Consider the following 18,989-nt stretch of genomic DNA (forward strand, 5'->3'; position numbering starts at 1 on the left):
TGGAGCGCAAACTCCTGTTCTCCTCTCGTCTCTCCAGATTTCTTAAAAACATGGTGTGTAGGCTCAATCCTGTTTTCACTCATCCAGAGTGACTGTGAAGCTTGAAGGGTAAAGATCAATTGCTTTTGTTCCCTCTGTTGTAAAATGGTGATTTCATTAACGTTATTTCACTGCATTTCATGAATACGTGTTCGTGTGAAAGCTGATCGCTTGTTGTAGTGGTTCAGACTTGAGCCAACAGGTGTTACACAAATGGTGCTGAACTTAATGCCTTTGGAGACTGAGATGAAGAGCAATGCAGAAAACAGGGATTTTCAATGTCTTAAAGTTAAATGAGGACAAAACTGAAATCCTCTTAGTCGACCCCAAGGCAAAAAGAGAAATTGTTCTTTAATAACCTGGGGAAATTAACTGTCTGGATTAGATCTGAAGTCTTGGTGTTATCTTAGATTCAAATCTAAGCTTCAAGTCCCACATCAACAAGGAGACGAAAACATAATTTTTCCACCTTAGAAACATAGTCTTCATTTCAAGCCAACTCGATTACTGTAATGCACTTTTTACTAGGCTCCCGAAAACAAGCACTGAGAGACTTTAGCTCATTGGAAACTCTGCAGCTCAGAACCAAGAGGAGAGAGCACATTAGTTCAGTTTTAGCTCCTTTGCACTGGCTTCCTGTTACATTTAGAATTGATTTCAAGGTCCTCCTCTTCGTATACAAAGGCCTTCATGGGCGAAGGTCAAGCTACATTGCTAACTCCCTGACTGACTTAAATCATCATCTACTGCTGGTTTATTGAAAGCTCCCAGCAACAGCTGGGGATTCAGCCTTTGTCACTTACGGCCCAAAGCTATGGAACACACTACCTATAGATATCAGAGAAGCACCTCTTTAAGTATTTCAATGGAAAGCGTAAAACCCATCTCTTCACCTCATTAAACTAGCTTGGATTGGGTTTTTTTTATTGCAACACATGCTAAATCTGCATATGAAGAAACTTTATTTTGGTATCCTGACCAAAGTTTGCGAAACTCTGCTGGAAGAACTATCAGACTTCCTCTCCGGCTCCGATTCGTGCCAGTCTTGAATCAGCGAGCGTCGTGCCAACCAGCATCATGCACGTTCACACTCCCACTCGCACAAATTAGTGGTGTGCTCGTAAATTACACACAGGATTTTTTTTTTTTTTTTTTTTTTTCTTCTAGAAGACGAAGGAGTTAAACCATGTTTGACAACTCCATTACACCAGTGGAAACAAAATAGTAATTTCTCTGTCATGTTTGAAGCAGTTTCGAAGCTAATTTTTGGTTTTAGGGAAACGTTTCAACATTTAAAATGTCAGTCTACCATGCTGCTGGGCCTCTGTTGAGAGAGTCTGATAATTTACTGTCATACATCTGCTGATATATTGCATAATAATACAAAGTGTTCCCCAAATGCTGCAGTATAAACAGTTTGAACAAGAAAACAGAAGTCACAGTGACAGTGAAATATGTTGTTCGACACTGAAAAAAAAAACCAGGTTAGCATCTGCCCAAAGGAATTTGTACGCTGCATGCCTTAGCCCATTTACTACACATCACGTACTGTACACTTAATATTACTGCTAATTATTTTTGGAGGCATACTATAGTTTTAGGTTTTTACCAGCTGAATGAGTGCATTCAGCCTATTAAGAGTTAGACATTAGAAAAAACTGTAAGTGCATTGCATCGATTATTAGGCAAGAGTCAAGTCTCTGTGGTGTTAATCGTGTCATTCTCAATCTGTGTTTCATGACGTGTGGAATTAAATGTTCTGCAGAAGGTTGGCAAAACAGAAGATCTTCACTGTGTGTGTTTTGAAAAGTCAGCGGTCACACATAACCTTTAAATTATGCTTAGAAAGTTGTCAACAGCAGCTATAGTTCATCTGCATTAAAGGAATAGTTCAACATTTTTGAAAATACCCTATTACCCTTTCTTGCTGAGAGTTAGATGAGAAGGTTGACACCACTCTCACATTTTCTGGTGACCTCACACTCACAGCAAGACTCAAACACAGTGACTGCACACATGCAGCCTCGAACGGTCTGGCACATAACCCCTGCAAAAACCCACACTTCACACTTCAGTTTTTGTTCTGATTAAACAAATGAGTTATAACATATTAATTAGTACAGGTGCTGGTATGAGGATTTTGTTACCTTTGGACAGAACCTAGTTCGCTGTTTCGCTATGTTTCCAGTCAAGTTAACTGGCTGCTGGCTGAAGTTACATATTTACAGTAGAAAAATCAGAGTCAAACTTTATTCAAAATCACAAAACATAAACTTGCGTCAAGGGGCTTAACAATCTGTGCAGCAGTCTCTGTCCTCAGACCCTCGAATCAGACCAGGAAAAACACCCAAAAAACCTTTACCAGAAAAAAATGAAAGAAGAAACCTCAGGAAGAGCAACAGAGGAGGGTTCCAGGACAGACAGACATGCAATAGATGTGTGTATGTGTATGTATGTACAAAATAAAACAGCAACAAAGTAGATTTAAAGTATGGACAATCAGGATGACAACATTAAAGATTGTAAACATTAATGAAGAATATGATCAGGGAGTTTCGCCAACAGGTAGGACCTGAGCCACAGAACCTCCTCTCCACCATGAAGACCTGGAAAGAGGACAGACCACACAAACACACAAGAGACAAAACCAAGCACATCAATCATACGTCTAGAGTGGTACTGATCTCCTCATCTAACTCTCAGCATGAACGCCAATCAGTGTAGTGTCTTCACTATGGCCCTATAGGCTTTATAAGTACATATGTAAAACCACAAAATGAAATATTCATTGAGCCCACCACTGTGTCGACCTCTCTGATTAAATCATATTCTGACTAAAACAATTAAACCAGAGAAAGTGTAGGAAGAAAAAGCCTAAAGCACTGGATTATGACATGTTGCTCCTGTTCTCTGCCCTCAGCTGCCATGGCAGACTCAGGAAAACAAAGAGGCCTATGACAAACCAACTGCTCGGGAGAGGGTTGTGGGTATGAGCTACTGTACACTAAACAGCTGAACCAGGAGCAGTCTGAGGGTCCCGAGGGGAGCAAGCCTGGAGAAGAAGGGGTTGGGGGGGGGGGGGGGGCTTTGTTGCGGACGAGGTGGTCTTGTGGAATTGGTTGCAGAGGTCGTTGCTGTATGTGGCATATCTGCCCCCTGAATACTGATGGACAGTGGTCAAGTCAGCGCTGAGTACATAAATACTCCACGCTACATTAGCCACCAAAGCCCTTCCACATGTTGTTTGCAGAAGGCCTCTATGGCGCTCAAACCCCTGGTCCCCATCTGGCTCTTTCCAGGTCAGCTCATGCAGGACTTCACACACGCTCCCTGACATGGACCTGCTTTCCACTTCACAGGAGGGGAGAGTGCCAGGCCCTCTGTAGTCCTGTGGTTTACATACCCAGCCTAGCATGTCGCAAGCTTGATCCACTCAGACCAGCACACTGTAAAAAATGACCACAGTCAGACCCTGTGCAGCTTCTCACAGAGTCCTGACAATGTGTTCTCCTTACACCAAAATAAAAACTTCTGTCAGTGGAGTGAGATAACTCCTGTTCGATCCAATGTGGGTGCTCTTGTTACAGGGCTCTGTGAGTGTAAACATCTTTAAACAAGGCAGAATAAGCAGATCTTTCTACTGGTCCCAAGAGAACAACACTTGATTCAAGTAAATCGTTTACACAAGTTGAGTTTAATTGGGAACATGTTAAATAATCTTAGCCCATGACAGATTTTTCTTCTTGTTTTGAGAAAAACAAGATGTCAGCACTAAACATTAACTAAAGCACTTGCTCTGATGTAACTTTTGTTACAGTGGAAGTGATCAACAAATGCACTTTAGTTTGGCTATGAGAACAAATTTATCTGGCTTTTGAAAGCCAGTGGACTCATCCATTCACATGCTTCTCACTTATTACAGGCACAAGAGCAGGACTTTTGTTTTCAGCTATTAATATATATCTCTTTAAGGGTACATTATTTTCCTTATACTTTTATCTAAGGATGGAAATGTCCATTGGTTGGACCGGTTACCTGTTTCCCTGTGCTTCCAGTCTGTATGCTTAGAGGTATGAATCTTGTCGTTAAATTAGGATTTATCAAGGATTTATTTTTAGTATACAGGTGTGTGATGCTCTACTTTAATACTGTTTCTGATGTAAATACCTTGAGTATAATATAATTCCAGCTTTTTCTACAGTAAGTATTTGAACATGTAGTAGGTATGAATGGACTGACCTATTTATCTCTTGTTGTAAGAAAACATGATTAGTATACCAAAGTGAAACTGGACATTAGTAGGAAAACAAACTGTGCACGGCAGCAGCGGTTATCCGTAGCTTTTCAGTAAAACGATATTTTGTGCCTGTGTCTCCTGGGGCTCAGTTATATAGAAGAGAGAGGCCCCTTCCTGCTGCCCTTGTCCCAAGGCCAGTCAGCTGTGGCTGTGCTCTGCTCTGTGATTCAGGTAGGAGGAGGCCCAACAGGGACCCCTTTGCAGAGAGGAGGCCTGCATGGAGAGGTCTAAGGCTGTGAGATGAGAAGTGAGTCAGGAGGGAAATGGAGGTCATGGGGGTGGGCTGCCGTGCTTTACGAGCACAAGCTTCTGCACAGCCTTGCTTACCTCCGCTCTGGCTGCCTGGCAGATAAATGATGATAGAGCAGAAATATACGGTCGGCTGGCTAATATATGTTAGCCTGTCTACCAGAGTAGTACAACAGCCATGCTCCACCTCCTCAATGTGTGGTCCCTGATACAACTGTCAACTGAAGAAAAAGCAGGGAGGAGGAGGTGGAGGAGGAACCCTCACAGCTGCAGCCAGCAAGAGATGTATCGTACTCAAATTTAAGGACAGCACGGTACAGATTACAGACATGCTTTCAAACAACAGGAAGTCAATATCAGTGGATAACTCTGATAAAACCTGAGCTACAAAAATAAACACAGTGGCTGTACAGCACTCTCTGTCAAAGAGAAAAAGAAAAGAAAATCAGAATCGGATCGGATGATAAGTGGAAACATACATCCTCACTGTAAGCCAACACAGACTATTTTTCTCATCCAGAGACTGAATCATCTGCTGTTAAGCTTTAGTAACACATTCCAATACAGGTGGTCCTGTGAAATGAGAGGTTAGCTTTGCCTTCAACAATGCCCGTGGTAATGACTGATCTAATCATAGGGCACACTCAAGGAACCCACCTGTTTTGCCAGTGTTGCTCTCACATAAAGTGCAGTGTTGCCAAGCTCTCACAGTCTGGGCGGGTGGCACATGTTGGGGTGGCAGTAATGTGTTACCCAGATCCCTATATAGTCCCAGTGATCTGGGTCTGATTCTGTTCTCTTATCTGCTGCCAAGAGCAAAAAAAAAAAAAAAAAGTTGTTCAAGCTTGGCCCGGCCGGATCCGCTCAATGGGGCACTGCACCTGAAAGCTTTTACAGGGCTAAGAGGGTCCAGATAAGATGCAACTTTCCCTTTGTCGCCAACACCACCCCCCCACCCCCCCGACCACCATCCAAAACATTTTGTTTTTCAACGACTCACATTTTCCAGTCGCCTGGTCCTCTTCCTTCCCAAATTTTTAAAAAAAGTCGCAAGCAGCCAGGCAGAAAATCAGGCAGGCAGCCAGCAGATGTGGCAGGCCCTTGTGTGCAGGACTGCAGCGCTCAGAAAGGATGTGCTTCACCAGTAAAGAATTTGGTCAGCTTTTACTCCAACAGAAAAGGACTTACTGGTCCCATTAATGACAAATCACACTCCCTCTCCCCTTTGTCATAGCTTGGACATTATAGCCTGGTGGAGCAGCTGCGAGATGCTTGTTTCACAGGCCGAGCTGCACTGGCATGGCCTTACATTTTTACTGTGAACAGAATGTATGTATTATATTGAGGATCATTTTATCGCTCATGTAAAGCCTAATTTATGGTCATCACATACAATATACAGTAGATTCACTTTTCTGAAGTGGGGGATGCAAATGTTAAAAAACCATTTCTGTCCATAAGAAGGTCAACTCACTTACCTATTCCCAGAGCTTTTGACCCTTACCAAGAGCCTTGTTCACCAAATAGAGCTTGATCAGATGTCATCATGTCACTTTAGCCACATGATAAAACCATGTTACTATCTTGGTTCCAATTGTAAACAAAAAAATTTTATTGTTTGAAAAATATTAAATGTTCTTTTTTTGCAGTGTTCTTAAGTTATAAAGCAGAACCGAATCATGCGTTCCTGTTGGATCTGTGGCAGACTGTAGGCTGAGATACCTTTTACTGCTAATAATATGTATTATAAGCCAGGCCTGCATTATAGTGAGTACTGGCCGACGGAGAGCAAATAACTTCAAACTGCCTTCCAACAAGCTGATGCTTCTTTCCAACAGAAAGTTAAGAGTCTCACAAATGTGTTAATTCCTTGTAAAGTTGTCTTTGTTTGCTGTTTTCTACAGAGAAACACGACATGTTGCACAGTCCTTGGAGCACCATACTTGTATAAAGCACTCTTAACAGTCTTTTTCTACCCCCCTTCTCCTCTGTCCTCCTCTCTTGTTTGCTGCTCATTTGCAAACATCTTGGTCTTTCCTAAATAATCTTCGGGTCAATATATTCCATTGCGATACACATCTTGGCACTTTCATGAGTAAAAAACATCACTGCGCAGGGTGTTTACTGTCTTGTCAGTGTTTTGACCGACACATCTTTGACTTCATTTGCCAGTCCACTCTGCCCTCAGACACCATGTTGTTTTATATCACGTTTTTATTACATCTGTCTGTCTTCCAGCAGCTTCTAAATATAGTACCCACCTCCCCCCTCCCAAAAGAGCTGAACACTAAGTCCCTACTAATTAGAGCCTTCTCCTCAGTCTGGGGTTGCCTCCAGTATAAGAGCAGGTTTATGGGCCGCTTGCAGGGCTGCGCTGCTCAGCTTCAGCCTATTCTGTTGCAGCTAACAGGCCCAAACATCAACCTACGGCTTCTTGAAACAGAGCTTTTACTGGCGGCTGCTGCATGGCACCATTAATGATGCTCACTGTTTGTCTCCACCTAAATGTAGTCTAAACATAGTTTTTTTGGTTGTTACAACAGAGATACACAAGTGTCCTTCTTCACAAGCATTAATATCCATACATAAATTATGCAAAAACCCATGCGTCCATGATTCACACCTGTCCAAGCTTGGAGACGACACACTAACCGTCAACTGTGTCATGAAAAAAAAATTTATCAGTAGATGACATGAATCAGCCGCTCATAGGAGAAATAATAATAATAAAATAAATAACAAATAATAAATAACTGTGTGTGTGTGTGTGTGTGTGTGTGTGTGTGTGTGTGTGTTTGCGTGACAGCCCCCGTGCTGATTTCCTGACCTTGCCAGGGCCCTGTTTTCCTTTGGCGCTGGTGGTGATGGAATTTCTAAAAAGGCTATCTCCACCGGTTTATTCAATAATATATGGAGCGGTGGCATCATCCAGACACCCTACACCTCTCTCGCTCTCAGGTCTAGCCATTAGCCCAGTCATGAGTGGAGAGCTGGAGAGACAGGCAAAACGGAGCGACAGTGAGCAGGTGGAAACACTGATGAATAATTTAAAGTGAATCCAGTGTAGTTTTGAAAGAATTCTCCCTGTCAGTCCTCCAGCCTCGCTCAGCGTGAACAGCAGCGTGGACTGAAGAGAGGAAACACGCTCTTTGCACTGTCATAGGCTTTAAACAGCCTCCGAGACTTGAGATTTCCCCGTCGAAGCTTGGCGGCACCACGGGGAGTCTGAGGATGACTCCTTATTCCTGCTTGCTCCTGTGCTGGCTGGCTCTCCCTCTACAAGGTAAGGGCTCATTATACTTTAGTTCACTTCAACAACAAAGACTTCAAGTAGGAGACAAGTTGAGGCGAGTAGACTCTCTTTCTCTTTTTATCACAAACTGCTGTCATTATTTTGTCACATTGCTAAGCGCAGCCAGAGGGAGGGTCATAAAATTGGATCCATCAAAAAGGCCAGAGGCATATAAACTGTGAGTGTATTTAATTATGTGTTGTTCATCCTCAAGAGCTGACGCAGTCCATTCCCAACGAACTGTGAGGTCTTGTAAAAGTTTTTTGAAGACATTTACTAATAAACATCTGCCAATAGGGTGCATGCAGAGGAGAGCTTTTGTCAATGTGTAGAAAGCAGCACAAGAGCTTCTCTCTCTGTGCAGTTACCGTCAGTGACTCTGGCTTTCATGTGTTACAGGTCTGGAGATACTTGATCCGGAGGAGGTGGAATACATCCGCTCCCTTGCTACAGCAACAGTGGGAGGCTCGGTCACCTTGGACTGCGGCTCCGCCATGCCTAACATCTTCATCTGGGGCTTCACCAAACCAGGAACTGACAGTAACATAGCAGTGGCTTACAACTACGGACAGGGCCCGAAGCTCCAGTCTCAGTCCGGCAGCCTGGGCCGCATGCAGGTGCCCGTCAACGGCTCCGCTTTAGTCATAGACGAGCTGCAGAGGGACGCCGCGGGGATGTACACCTGCCAGGCTTTGTACGATACGGACGAAGGAGCCAGGATAACTTTCTACTTCACCTGGCTGGATGTGGAGGACGACTGATGACAACTCCATATTGATTGCATCAGTCTCACCGCTTCAAATTCAGCTCATGAGCATTGTGTGTTTGAGTTCATCCAAATCCCCAAAAACATATTCTCAAACATATATCTCGATGGTATCTAGCCATGCAGATAGTTTAGGTCTTATTCACACGGGAGTCGATGTTTCTGTCTCCGGGATTTTTTAAGTGTTGTCAAGTTTCCTCATCAGGTGATGCCTCGGCTTAGAGACGACAGACTTTTAGTCAGTGATGAGTTTGAAAGATGGGCGTCTCTGCTAGCACAACAATAACAACAAAAAAGTTATTGCATTACATTATGAAGCTTGATCCATATTTCGGACTTAGAATCAGATTGATCTTCCACAACTTTATGGAATCGCACAACAAAATACTCCTTTAAATACTTTACCATCAAGGTCTTTTTAGAAACAATGTGGTGGTGACTCAGGATAATACACAGACCTTGCTGTGGGCAGGTTTTTATTGGAACCACTCTGTACTGATGAACCAGTCCCTAGAACAACAATATTGTGTTCTGTGTATTCTTTGTAAGTTTTAAGTCAAAAATTAAATTTAAGTAAAACTAAATTTAACTAAATTTCAGTTTAAATTTAAGTTTTAAATGCAGTTTTTTTTTTAATGGTGAGAGCACCAACAAAAAAAAAAAGCTCCATTGTTTTGTAGCTGGAGGCAGAGTCTGATAAAGCAGGAAAAAATCTACAATCTCCATGACTAAGTATCATTAGAAGTAAATGAGAGAATCCATGTTTTGTCATTTGGATGAACTGTTTTAGCACCAGACTGGACTGTAACACACACTGAAACACTTTGATCAGTGAAAGACTGCACTATTGTCTCTTGCAATCTTTGTAGCCATATAAACTTAGGAAGCGTGACACCATGTAGACCTGAGGTTGTGGTTTCCATTTCAAATACTTCACCAGTCTTGTATTGTGTTCATTATTAAAACCATCTGGATTGCGGGTTCATTAGACAAGACTATTTTTCTTTTTTTTTGTTTCTCTTGAAATGTACTCTTCATTACGGTTTCTGTTTAATTCCAATGACGGCCCCGCTGTGTTGTTTTTCTTCCTTTAAGTGTGTTAGACTGTGCTAATTAACTACTGTGTGTTGTCACTTCCAGCAGAATAAGAGGCACGTCGGAGCAAACGGACACATCTCAGCATTTTAAAGCTCATCGCTCAAGGCTGACAACTCTCATTCCTGAATAATTCCTGCGGAACATTTTAGAACCGACGGATAGCTTGACAGAAATCCTCGCACATAAAACAAATTCCCTCCTAAATAATTCACCCATATTAAAATAAACATACTACATTACTCAGGGTTGTGCACAGACATCCTCGAGTGGTCGGTAGAAATGACTACACAGCTGATTTATTTTTCTGCTGTTATACCTGGCCTCTCAGAATTTCTTCTGACTCGTGAGCACCATCGATTTCATTCTGAAGCAGAGCTCATGTCAACAGGTCCAACCTGCTTGTCATCAATAGGCTCATTATTGATCCGGAGGAGACTGATTACACTGGAATTGTGAGGTGTGTTGACAGGGGGAAAATGGGGGCAGTTGAATGGAAGCAGCTGGGATAAAGATGAGGCTGTAATTTTGTTTTTCATCCTGATTAAATTCAACAGGTACAGTCGACAAATGCAACAATTTGACAACCCAAAATGTCAACTATGTGGGCATCTACACGCACCAAGACGTGGGCCTGATTAACAAATAAAGAGCGGATATCCTTGAGGGAACATAAAAGATTATTGGTTTTATAGTGCACATGAGCTCATCATTCGCAGCGACCCACTGGAATGCTGTTGGAGTTCATCCAACCACAACATGCTTCACTTGGGGTTTGTGACATCTCAAGGATAAAAACCGCCCGGGGCTGAATCAAGCAAGTTAACAACACACTGTCCGATTCATAAGAATTGCATTCATTCAGGGGTGTGCTGGAGAGGGGAGAGAGGAAGAATGGTGGGCGGAGGGGAGAGGGACTGGCGTTAACAGGTCGGCTCTGCAAGCAAGGGGCAGAAATTCCAGGGCGGACAATGAGCTTTCTTGTTCCCATGGGCTCCTTAATGAAGGGGTGTAGCTGCGTGGGCAGAGGGTGCAGGGCAGGGCTGAGGGAGAGTGCCGACTGACAGACGTGGGAGATGGAGAAGCAGCTCATTTAGAGACAACCCTGCCCTTATCTTTTCCTCATCAGCCCAGCCTGCATCTGTCAGCATCCCCTCTCTCTCCCCAGACCATTTCTCTTTCATTTCCAGCTTCATTTCCTTCCCATTGTTTCGTTCCCTTTTCTACCCAATGGCAGTGAGGAAATCATAATGGAGACTCAAATAGGCTACAGCATTAAAATGAAACAAACTTGATGAGACTGTGTAAGGGATGGCCAGCTCTTCCCATCATTCTGGGCCATTTGTTTTTTTGTTTTTTTTTTGGCCTCAATACTCAACAAAACAAACATTTTCTTGATCAGTGTACATCTGAAACACCACAGAGTTGCAGGACGGGGAAACACTATTCCTGGGAAAGAAGTGAGTTTAAGTCAAGTCAACTGGGAAAATGCCACCAGCCTCAACAGCACAACAGCCGCCATGAGGACTAAAAATAACAGCCGGAAGAGGCTGTGCCACGCCTCAGCAGCAGGCGAGTAAATCCGTGTGCCAGGAATATCCCGTATGCCATCAGGGGGAGGAGAGATGCCAGGCGAGCCGGGGCCTGAGGACTGGCAGCCGACTCTGGCACAAACACGGGCAGACAGGCACCGGGCATGGAAAGCCTGCAATGCAGTCATCCTCGGTGAAGCACGGCCAGCCCTGTCATCTCCCCCGCTGCAAACCCATCAACTCCAATCAGCCAGCACACCATGGAGATTATTTTAAAACCAATGGAGGGTTTAAGCCTTTAGAAAATGGGTTTGGCTGACTGCGGCTGAAACCTGAGAAGAGTATATTACAACTGTTTTATGAATGGGTTATCTAGAGTACAGCGGGAGCATCACGCAGCAACTTCTGACGACAGAATATCAACACACCTCCTTCTATTTCTAATGAACCACAGTCCATCCTGTTCTTTACGATGGGGTGATACAGCTACAACTGGCAATTCAAAATTCAGTACAATGTCATTAAACTAGGGTAGATGGCCTTTTTTTTTTTTTTTTTTTTCCACCAAGCTTCCCAGTTTGTAATTTTTACTTCCCACTTAGCTCCTGGAGGTATTGAGCCATGCAGATCATTTTAGTTTCATACACCATGGTTTTGTCTTTAGAGATTTCTGCCAGTGAATCAACACAGAGGAGGTCGATTAAATTGTTTTGTGCTGCTTAAATTACAGAAGATTTTTCCTTGAAAAACTCCAGAGCACCGTGTCTCCTCAGACACAATGTCCCGCTTACTCTGGATCAATGTTCACTCATTTCTTCTTCGTCCTTGGTATAATGAAACAAAACTATGCATATATTGCTATATACCACAATGGCTAAGTAAAAAAAACATGGTTTTTGTGAAGTGGGTGAAGTGACCCTTTTATACCAGGAATACCACACTGATGAGAGAAAGTTTTCTCTGAATGGATTAGATTAGATTCAGGTCTTGCTAGTAGAATTTCACCTGGTCAGATATAGCTCACCTGTCTGACCTCAAAACCAGAAATGATGTTAAAGTATTCTGTGTTTACCAGCAGCAGTTTTAACATACAAAGGTTTGTGTAAGAGGGCTGCTCACGCTTCACAACTGTTTTAATGTAACTACCCGACTCCTCCAACAGATTGGGGCCAGTAGGTCAACAGTCCTCTCGAAGCAACAGTGCATTTTGCGTAAAGTGATGAGCTATCAAGTATTCACTGAAGCAAAGAGCAGCAGCCTTAATCTGAACAGTGAGGGGAATGTTCACCCTGTTCAGGGGTCACTGCGGTGGAACAGCCCATCACAGAGCCACATCAAAGGCCTGCCAGAAATATCGATGGGTTTGAACCGAGGCCGGGAAATTCACTCTGGCAATCATTCATCTGGCGCTGCAGCGCGTACAGTCGGGGGAGGAAAGACATAGAAAATAGGTTGTTGTGTACTCTTCCATATCTTCTCTTTATATTATTACAAAACTTTACACAGACAATTGCTAATCTCCACACTTCAGTGGAACACAGAGAGACGAAACAACAAAAAATAAAAGGTTTTTCTCATCCAAAAGGCATAAATAATATAAAAGACAAACTTTTTTTCTTTAAAACAGATACATTCATATGAAATAATATTTTACTACTACAAAAAATAAATAAGTCATCTAAAGAGTTTTTGATCTTTTATGAGAGTCTTCCCTCCAGTGGGATACAGTTTCAGTCTTTGAGCAGCGCTCCCTTTTCTCTTTGCGTTTCTCTCCATCTGGCTTTGCTCTCAGTCTCTCAGTCTCTCTCCTCCCACGTCGCTCCGCTCAGCTCAGTCCATCAACAGTTTTGTGTCCTTGTCACCGTAACATGCAGTGTCTCTGACTATCGCTGCTCCTCTTCCTTGCTCTGTGGTATTTCCACAACTGTCTCTCTGCCTGGTTGCTCTAAATCCCTCCACACTGCAGGAGAGTGTGTTTGTGTGTGGGCTGCACTCAGACCTCCTGTGGGCCAGGCTGGATCAGCTCTCCTGCCAGGCTGCTGCTAGAGATCCACCCAGGCTTTTCGTCACAGTCCAAGTCTGGCAGGCCAAGACTCTCCCAGCACACCACAGGCCCCTCCGTGTCCACGCACTCCAGCTCCTCCTCAGCTGCACACACACACACACAGAGAGAGAGAGAGAGAGAGAGAGAGAGAGAGAGAGAGAGAGAGAGAGAGAGGAGAGTCTTTGGTTTAGACTTCATATTAAAAAAGACAAGCACAGATTCTGCAGAGGCCCACAGTGTAATTTGTGGTGATGCTACAAAGTTTGTCTGCTTACAACATGAGGACTGGTAATAATATAAAAACTTGCTAGTAAGGCATGTAGAAGAGTTCGATTTCACAATAGTGCTGAACCATGAGGGCGTAGAAATAAATGTTTTCACTTAATTCCCAGGGAATTTGCTTTTTTAGCTCTAATGTCTCAAAGGAATTGTTTGACATTTTATGAAATACGCTTAACTCGCTTTCCTGCCGAGAGTTGGATGAAAACATCAATGCCACTCACATCTGTCTGGTAAAAGCGTAGCACAAAGACTGGACAAAGGAGGGAAACAGGCTGGCTCTGTCCAACATGAATAAAATCTGCCTACCAGCATCATCACCTTTAAATATCACTAATCAACATGTTATAGCTCATTTGTTTTAAGGTCCCACATTTTACACTTTTTCTGTGAGGCTCAGAGCCTCTCTTTTGATTGGCTGACTGTACGGGCTTGGGGCGTGGCTGAGAATGGTGACTGCTTTGTTGTGACGTCACAAAGTTACAGAAGTCCTCCCAGCTGGTTTTAATGCTCAGTTTCTGAATACAGGCTGTGTGCAATTCTCTCTTGTGAGGGTCTGATACTTTCATAGTATTATTATAGAACCTAGACCTGCTTTATAATCAAAAAAGACATAGAAATCTACTTTTATACAATGTGGGAGCTTTAATATCTGTACAAAAAGAAGGTGAAAAATGACACATTCTTTTAGTGGATCTGGATTTAAGACGTTCCCAGTTAATACAAGAAAACAAATAAGTGTATTTCCCAAATTATTCCTTTGGCTGTCTAACTTATATTTACAGTGGTTGTACTGTGGTTGACAAATATGTTGATACTGTGTTATACTGTAAAAGCTATTAAGTCTGATTGTCATTTTATTATTCTCCATTATTACTATATTTATCATAAAATACATCACTGGTCACAAGCCACCATTTCTACCATCCAACCATGAAAAGTTGTTCTTGAGATGAAACTTGATTTAAAAGCACTACTACAGTATTAATATCACCTTAGTTTTATTGTGATCAGAAGAGAGTAAGGTCATGCCTCCCTCAAGTTGATCTAGTTTTTGTATGTCCTTTGTTTCTGACTCTAATAAGTCTGAGAACTAATTGGTGTTTTTATTCAAAGATTAATCAATAACTATCTGCAAGTTTTCTTTTTTTTTTAATAAATAGGAAATTAAATTGTATAACCAGGGCTAAAAAGGTGGTGAGAAGTTTCAGTTCTCTGTGACAATTTAAAACACAAGGAAATTTTTGTGGGGCATAAAAAGTGTCTCACCAGTGTTGTCTGCTGGACAGTTTTCATTGTTCCCGACCAGACAGCAGGAATGCTGCGAGGGCGAGGACTCCTTGTGCTCATCTGGCTGGTACCCTGCGTCGGCCTCCTGGTCACCAGAGTTCATCTGGCTGTCGGGGCCGTGGCACTGCGATGAAACCTGGCCCAGAGGCACCATCTCCAGCCCGTCCTGCTGGCACGGTGCCACGCGATGCATTAGGGGAAGAGTGCCACTGGAGAAAGTGCCATTGGTCTTGTTGTAACATCTGCTCAGAGACATAGGAAGATGGAAAGAGAAGTGGGACACATACATTTGTTTATAAGGTGTCCGTGTGTTGCTGAGTGCTCACCCACTGACAACACTCAGCAGTGATTCACATACTGTGCCAGCTCTTCCTCTCTGTAGATATCTGTGGGTTTTCCACCAGACACAGACAACCCTTGTGTTAACACTCCTAACAGTGTCCAAAACAATGACAGCTCTAACACAACTGGAGCACTCTCACACAGCTGCAAAAAGCATTTAATAGTTGAACCGGAGATTAAAGGTCCAGTCTCGCTGCCTCTAAATAACTGTGACACATTGTGGTTTTGCTCTCTGGTGAAGTTCCCAAACGCAGACGGTTGCACGCAGCGATCTTCACCATGTTTCCCTAAACTCAGCTTCACTCTAACGGTACATGATTGGATGGTGACCACACCCCCTCTTTTCCCAGCAGCCGGAGGTAAATAAACACAGGGCTCATTAGGTCTGCTGGCTGGGTGCACACAGGGTAAACTGTGATGCTGGGGACCCTTAAGTACATAAACAGTACTAGCAGGAGGGCAAATGTGTGTGTGTGCATGTGTGCGTGTGTGTGTGTGTTTGGGGCTGGTAGGGGTCACAAGCAAAGTAGAACACTTTGTCTCAGCTGTATCTTATGAAATATGAGTTGTGTTTAATTTTCTCTGGCCAGCTCGTCCCTGTGACATCCATACACCTCATCTTTTTCAGTTTTTTTAATCAATTATCAGTGAAAATACAAAAAACCCAACAGGTTGGTTTACAAATTTTATATTTTATATTTTATTCCCACACAACCAAATGTTCTGCTGCAGTAGGACAGAGATCACTGTGGTTTCTGGTTTGAGCATAGAGCTACAAATTCTACACCCAAATCCCTGAGTAAAAAACTGTCAATTTTCAGGTCTGACTTAAGCCTGCATTTTTATTTCATACATTTTTTTTCTGATGACAACCAATTTTTCATATTCAAAATAAACACAGATTACTTAGAAAAATAAAGACTAATATAATGTGAGCCACATGTCCACAACAAAGCAAAAGATATCCATGAACACAAAGCTCATTTGGATCACAAAGACTTTTTCTCTGACCTGTTGTTGTTGCAGAGGTTCTGACAGCTCATACAATCAGACGACTCTGTTTGGGGAAGAGCTGTGTACATGCCTCCACCCTGACAAGAGATCAGAAACAACAGATTTAGCCAAACTAAACAGAATTTGTACCAAAGTAAAACACCGTACTTCATATAAAACTTGTACAGGATGAATGAGGCATCCAGCCTCGAGGTCTGGAGCACTTTGTGGTGTCTGAACTGCAACACTCACGTTATGGTGGTGGTGTGGGTGCGAGTGCTCGCAGTCTCGGGTGCTGTGGGGCAGGGTGCCATCGTGGCCGTGTGGGTGGCCAGGTGAGAACAGGCCACCGGAGCCGTTGAGCAGCGCCAAGCCATTGGGGAGTTTGTGGTGGAGGTGATGGCATCCTTGGGGTAACATGGGGCCGCTGTGCCCATAGCCCCCGTGGACACCTCCATTGATGCGGCTGGCGCCAGGCAGCGTGGTGTACTCGAGAACATGGCCGTTCATCTCTGCTGGCTGGTACAGGTAGCCGGGAGGGTCATACTCTACAGCAGAGAGAGAGGCAGAGCGGTGAGGACTGAGGGAGAGAGCAGGTTGAAAATCTGATCTAGTCTTGTTAAAAATCATCATACCTTGCTTATTAACTTAGCTCGTTAACTAGCTAATCAGCCAGCAAATTAATTGGCCTTCGGTTAGCCTTTGAGCAAGACACCCAGCTGTGCTAACGATGCTAACGGGAGCATATGATTGCCACAGTTATTAAACCAACATGCACCACAGTCTAGGCTCCACCCACGCTACACCTCTTTCCCCATTTTTTTGAATTAGCCAGGAATAAGGTGGAGTCAGGCACTGCCAAAATGGCGACGGCAGAACAGCCCACTCTGAGCTTCAGAACTGCTCTGCAGAAACCTATGGGTGTTGTCACAGAGGCTACATCCATCTATATGTACAGTCTATGGTACAGACAGATGTTTTTCTACATTGGCACTGTTGAAATGTTATTCTAAACCAGCTTGTGTAAAAGTAAAATTTTGCACTGCACATTGAGAAGTTTGGTTTCTTTTGAGGACTGAGGGCAAAACTATTTGTCAAAATGAGATTATAAAAATATTGTTTAGTATCAGTAACAAAACTCAGGTTTCATGCTACCACAAAAAAAGCACCTGTGACGCAGTTTGAGCTTTTCTCCCAAATGTTTTAGCTGCAAAACTGACTATTTACTGATCCAGCAGGTCTGGTAAAGAGTCCATCCAACAGTTTTGCAGGTACTCTGGGATCCATATCTGCACTATGAATACTTGGAATATGCTGCACAAGCCGTCCTGGGGCCAACTATCTTTAAATATGAGACAAGTGAAACAGAGTTAACTCTGTTTGTTTGTTGCTCCGGCAACACTTATTTCAGAGTGAGCACAACATATGAGGACATAAGATGGACACATTATGCAACATCTTGCAGTGTTAGCAGCAACCATACATTACCATTTTTTTCTATAAACTCACTGTGCATGTTGTGCTGCTGGCGATTCCTCCACAGGCACATGGCAATAAAAGCCAGCAGGATGAGCACCATCACTCCCAAAACACAGCCCACAATCAGGTACAGCAGTCCCCCAGGAGGGCTGGGCGGCTCCTGCGGATGGGGGCCCGGTGGGGTGATGGGGTGCTGGCTGGGCGAACCCGGGGACTGACGTGCTGCAGCACAGAGGGAGGAGGAGACATGAGAGGCAGCTTTTTACCCGCTAGCAGCAAAGAGAAATAACATAGTGCCAAACTATAAAATGCAAGCTATTGTTGCTGGTGTCATAAAAGTCAGTACATTTATGTTGTGTAATTATGGCGATCGTACCCATCATTAAAGTTACAGCCTTCGCAGAAACATGCCTGGATGTCTGATAAAGCGGAGGTTTGGTCGACACGTCGATTCTGATGCGGTACAGTTTGTGTTTTCTTACCTTTAGTCTCACAGATCATGACGTTGCTGTACTCGCTCTCTCCCCCATCATTAAAGCACTGCATCTTGATATCATAGGAGGTCTCAGCCTGGAGGTGTCCAATCATGTGCCACTGTTTTATAGCTGAGAAAGCAGGAGAGGAGGAGGAGGAGGAGGAGGAGATAAAGGGGGGGACAAACAAAGGTAAGAAACAACTTCCTCTTCAAATCAGTGTTGACTCACGTTGCGTGTGTAAATTCACACTCAGTATTCACCACCTTCTCCTCCACCTCTTCGTGCCTCACACCGTCGTGGAGGTCATGTTCTTTAATACTCTCTCTCTCTCATTCACCCTCTCTCCCCCCCTTGCCAGCCTTCTCTCTTACTCCATCAGTCCCACAAGGGCCCAGACGGTGGCTTTACTCTAGATGAGCTCCATATATGGCAGCTTGATGTTTGTCCTGGCTTACCTCCAGTATTCCCATTCCACACACACGCACGCATGCATGCACGCACACACACACACACACACACACTGCACACACTGCACACAATCACACTACTACTGCGTGCTCTGAAATCACAGATGAGACGACAATCTCTAACTTGGAAATGCTACATTTCCAACAAATGAGGCTGAAATATGCTGCTGTTCTCGCTGTGTTTTGTTTAATATGAAGTATAATAAATGACTGCACATGTGTTACTTCTACCCCAAGGTGGATTTGAACCCTTGTAAGTGGGACCACTAAAAAAAAAAAAAACCTGCTGCTAAAGCTAAATCTCATCTGTGCCGTAAAAAACAGAATAATACAGAGGCTATGTTTAATT

General features: G+C 43.5%; 1 protein-coding gene across 2 annotated transcripts in view; it reads right to left on the reverse strand.

Annotated features, from left to right (window-relative positions):
* Positions 1-12,430: 12,430 nt before the first annotated feature.
* The window catches only part of cdon (cell adhesion associated, oncogene regulated), a 33,472-nt gene continuing 26,913 nt past the window's right edge, over positions 12,431-18,989 (reverse strand). For both annotated transcript variants that reach the window (XM_056374751.1, XM_056374750.1), the window contains exons 14-19: positions 18,180-18,302; positions 17,728-17,919; positions 16,471-16,766; positions 16,237-16,316; positions 14,863-15,125; positions 12,431-13,418 (exon numbers count right to left, since the gene is read on the reverse strand). In XM_056374751.1, the coding sequence (XP_056230726.1) occupies positions 13,264-13,418; positions 14,863-15,125; positions 16,237-16,316; positions 16,471-16,766; positions 17,728-17,919; positions 18,180-18,302 (1,109 nt within the window). In that variant the 3' untranslated portion in view covers positions 12,431-13,263. The remainder of the gene's footprint in view (positions 13,419-14,862; positions 15,126-16,236; positions 16,317-16,470; positions 16,767-17,727; positions 17,920-18,179; positions 18,303-18,989) is intronic.

This window comes from Seriola aureovittata, chromosome 4 (genome assembly GCF_021018895.1).
Source record: "Seriola aureovittata isolate HTS-2021-v1 ecotype China chromosome 4, ASM2101889v1, whole genome shotgun sequence".
NCBI classification, from domain to species: Eukaryota; Metazoa; Chordata; class Actinopteri; order Carangiformes; family Carangidae; genus Seriola; species Seriola aureovittata.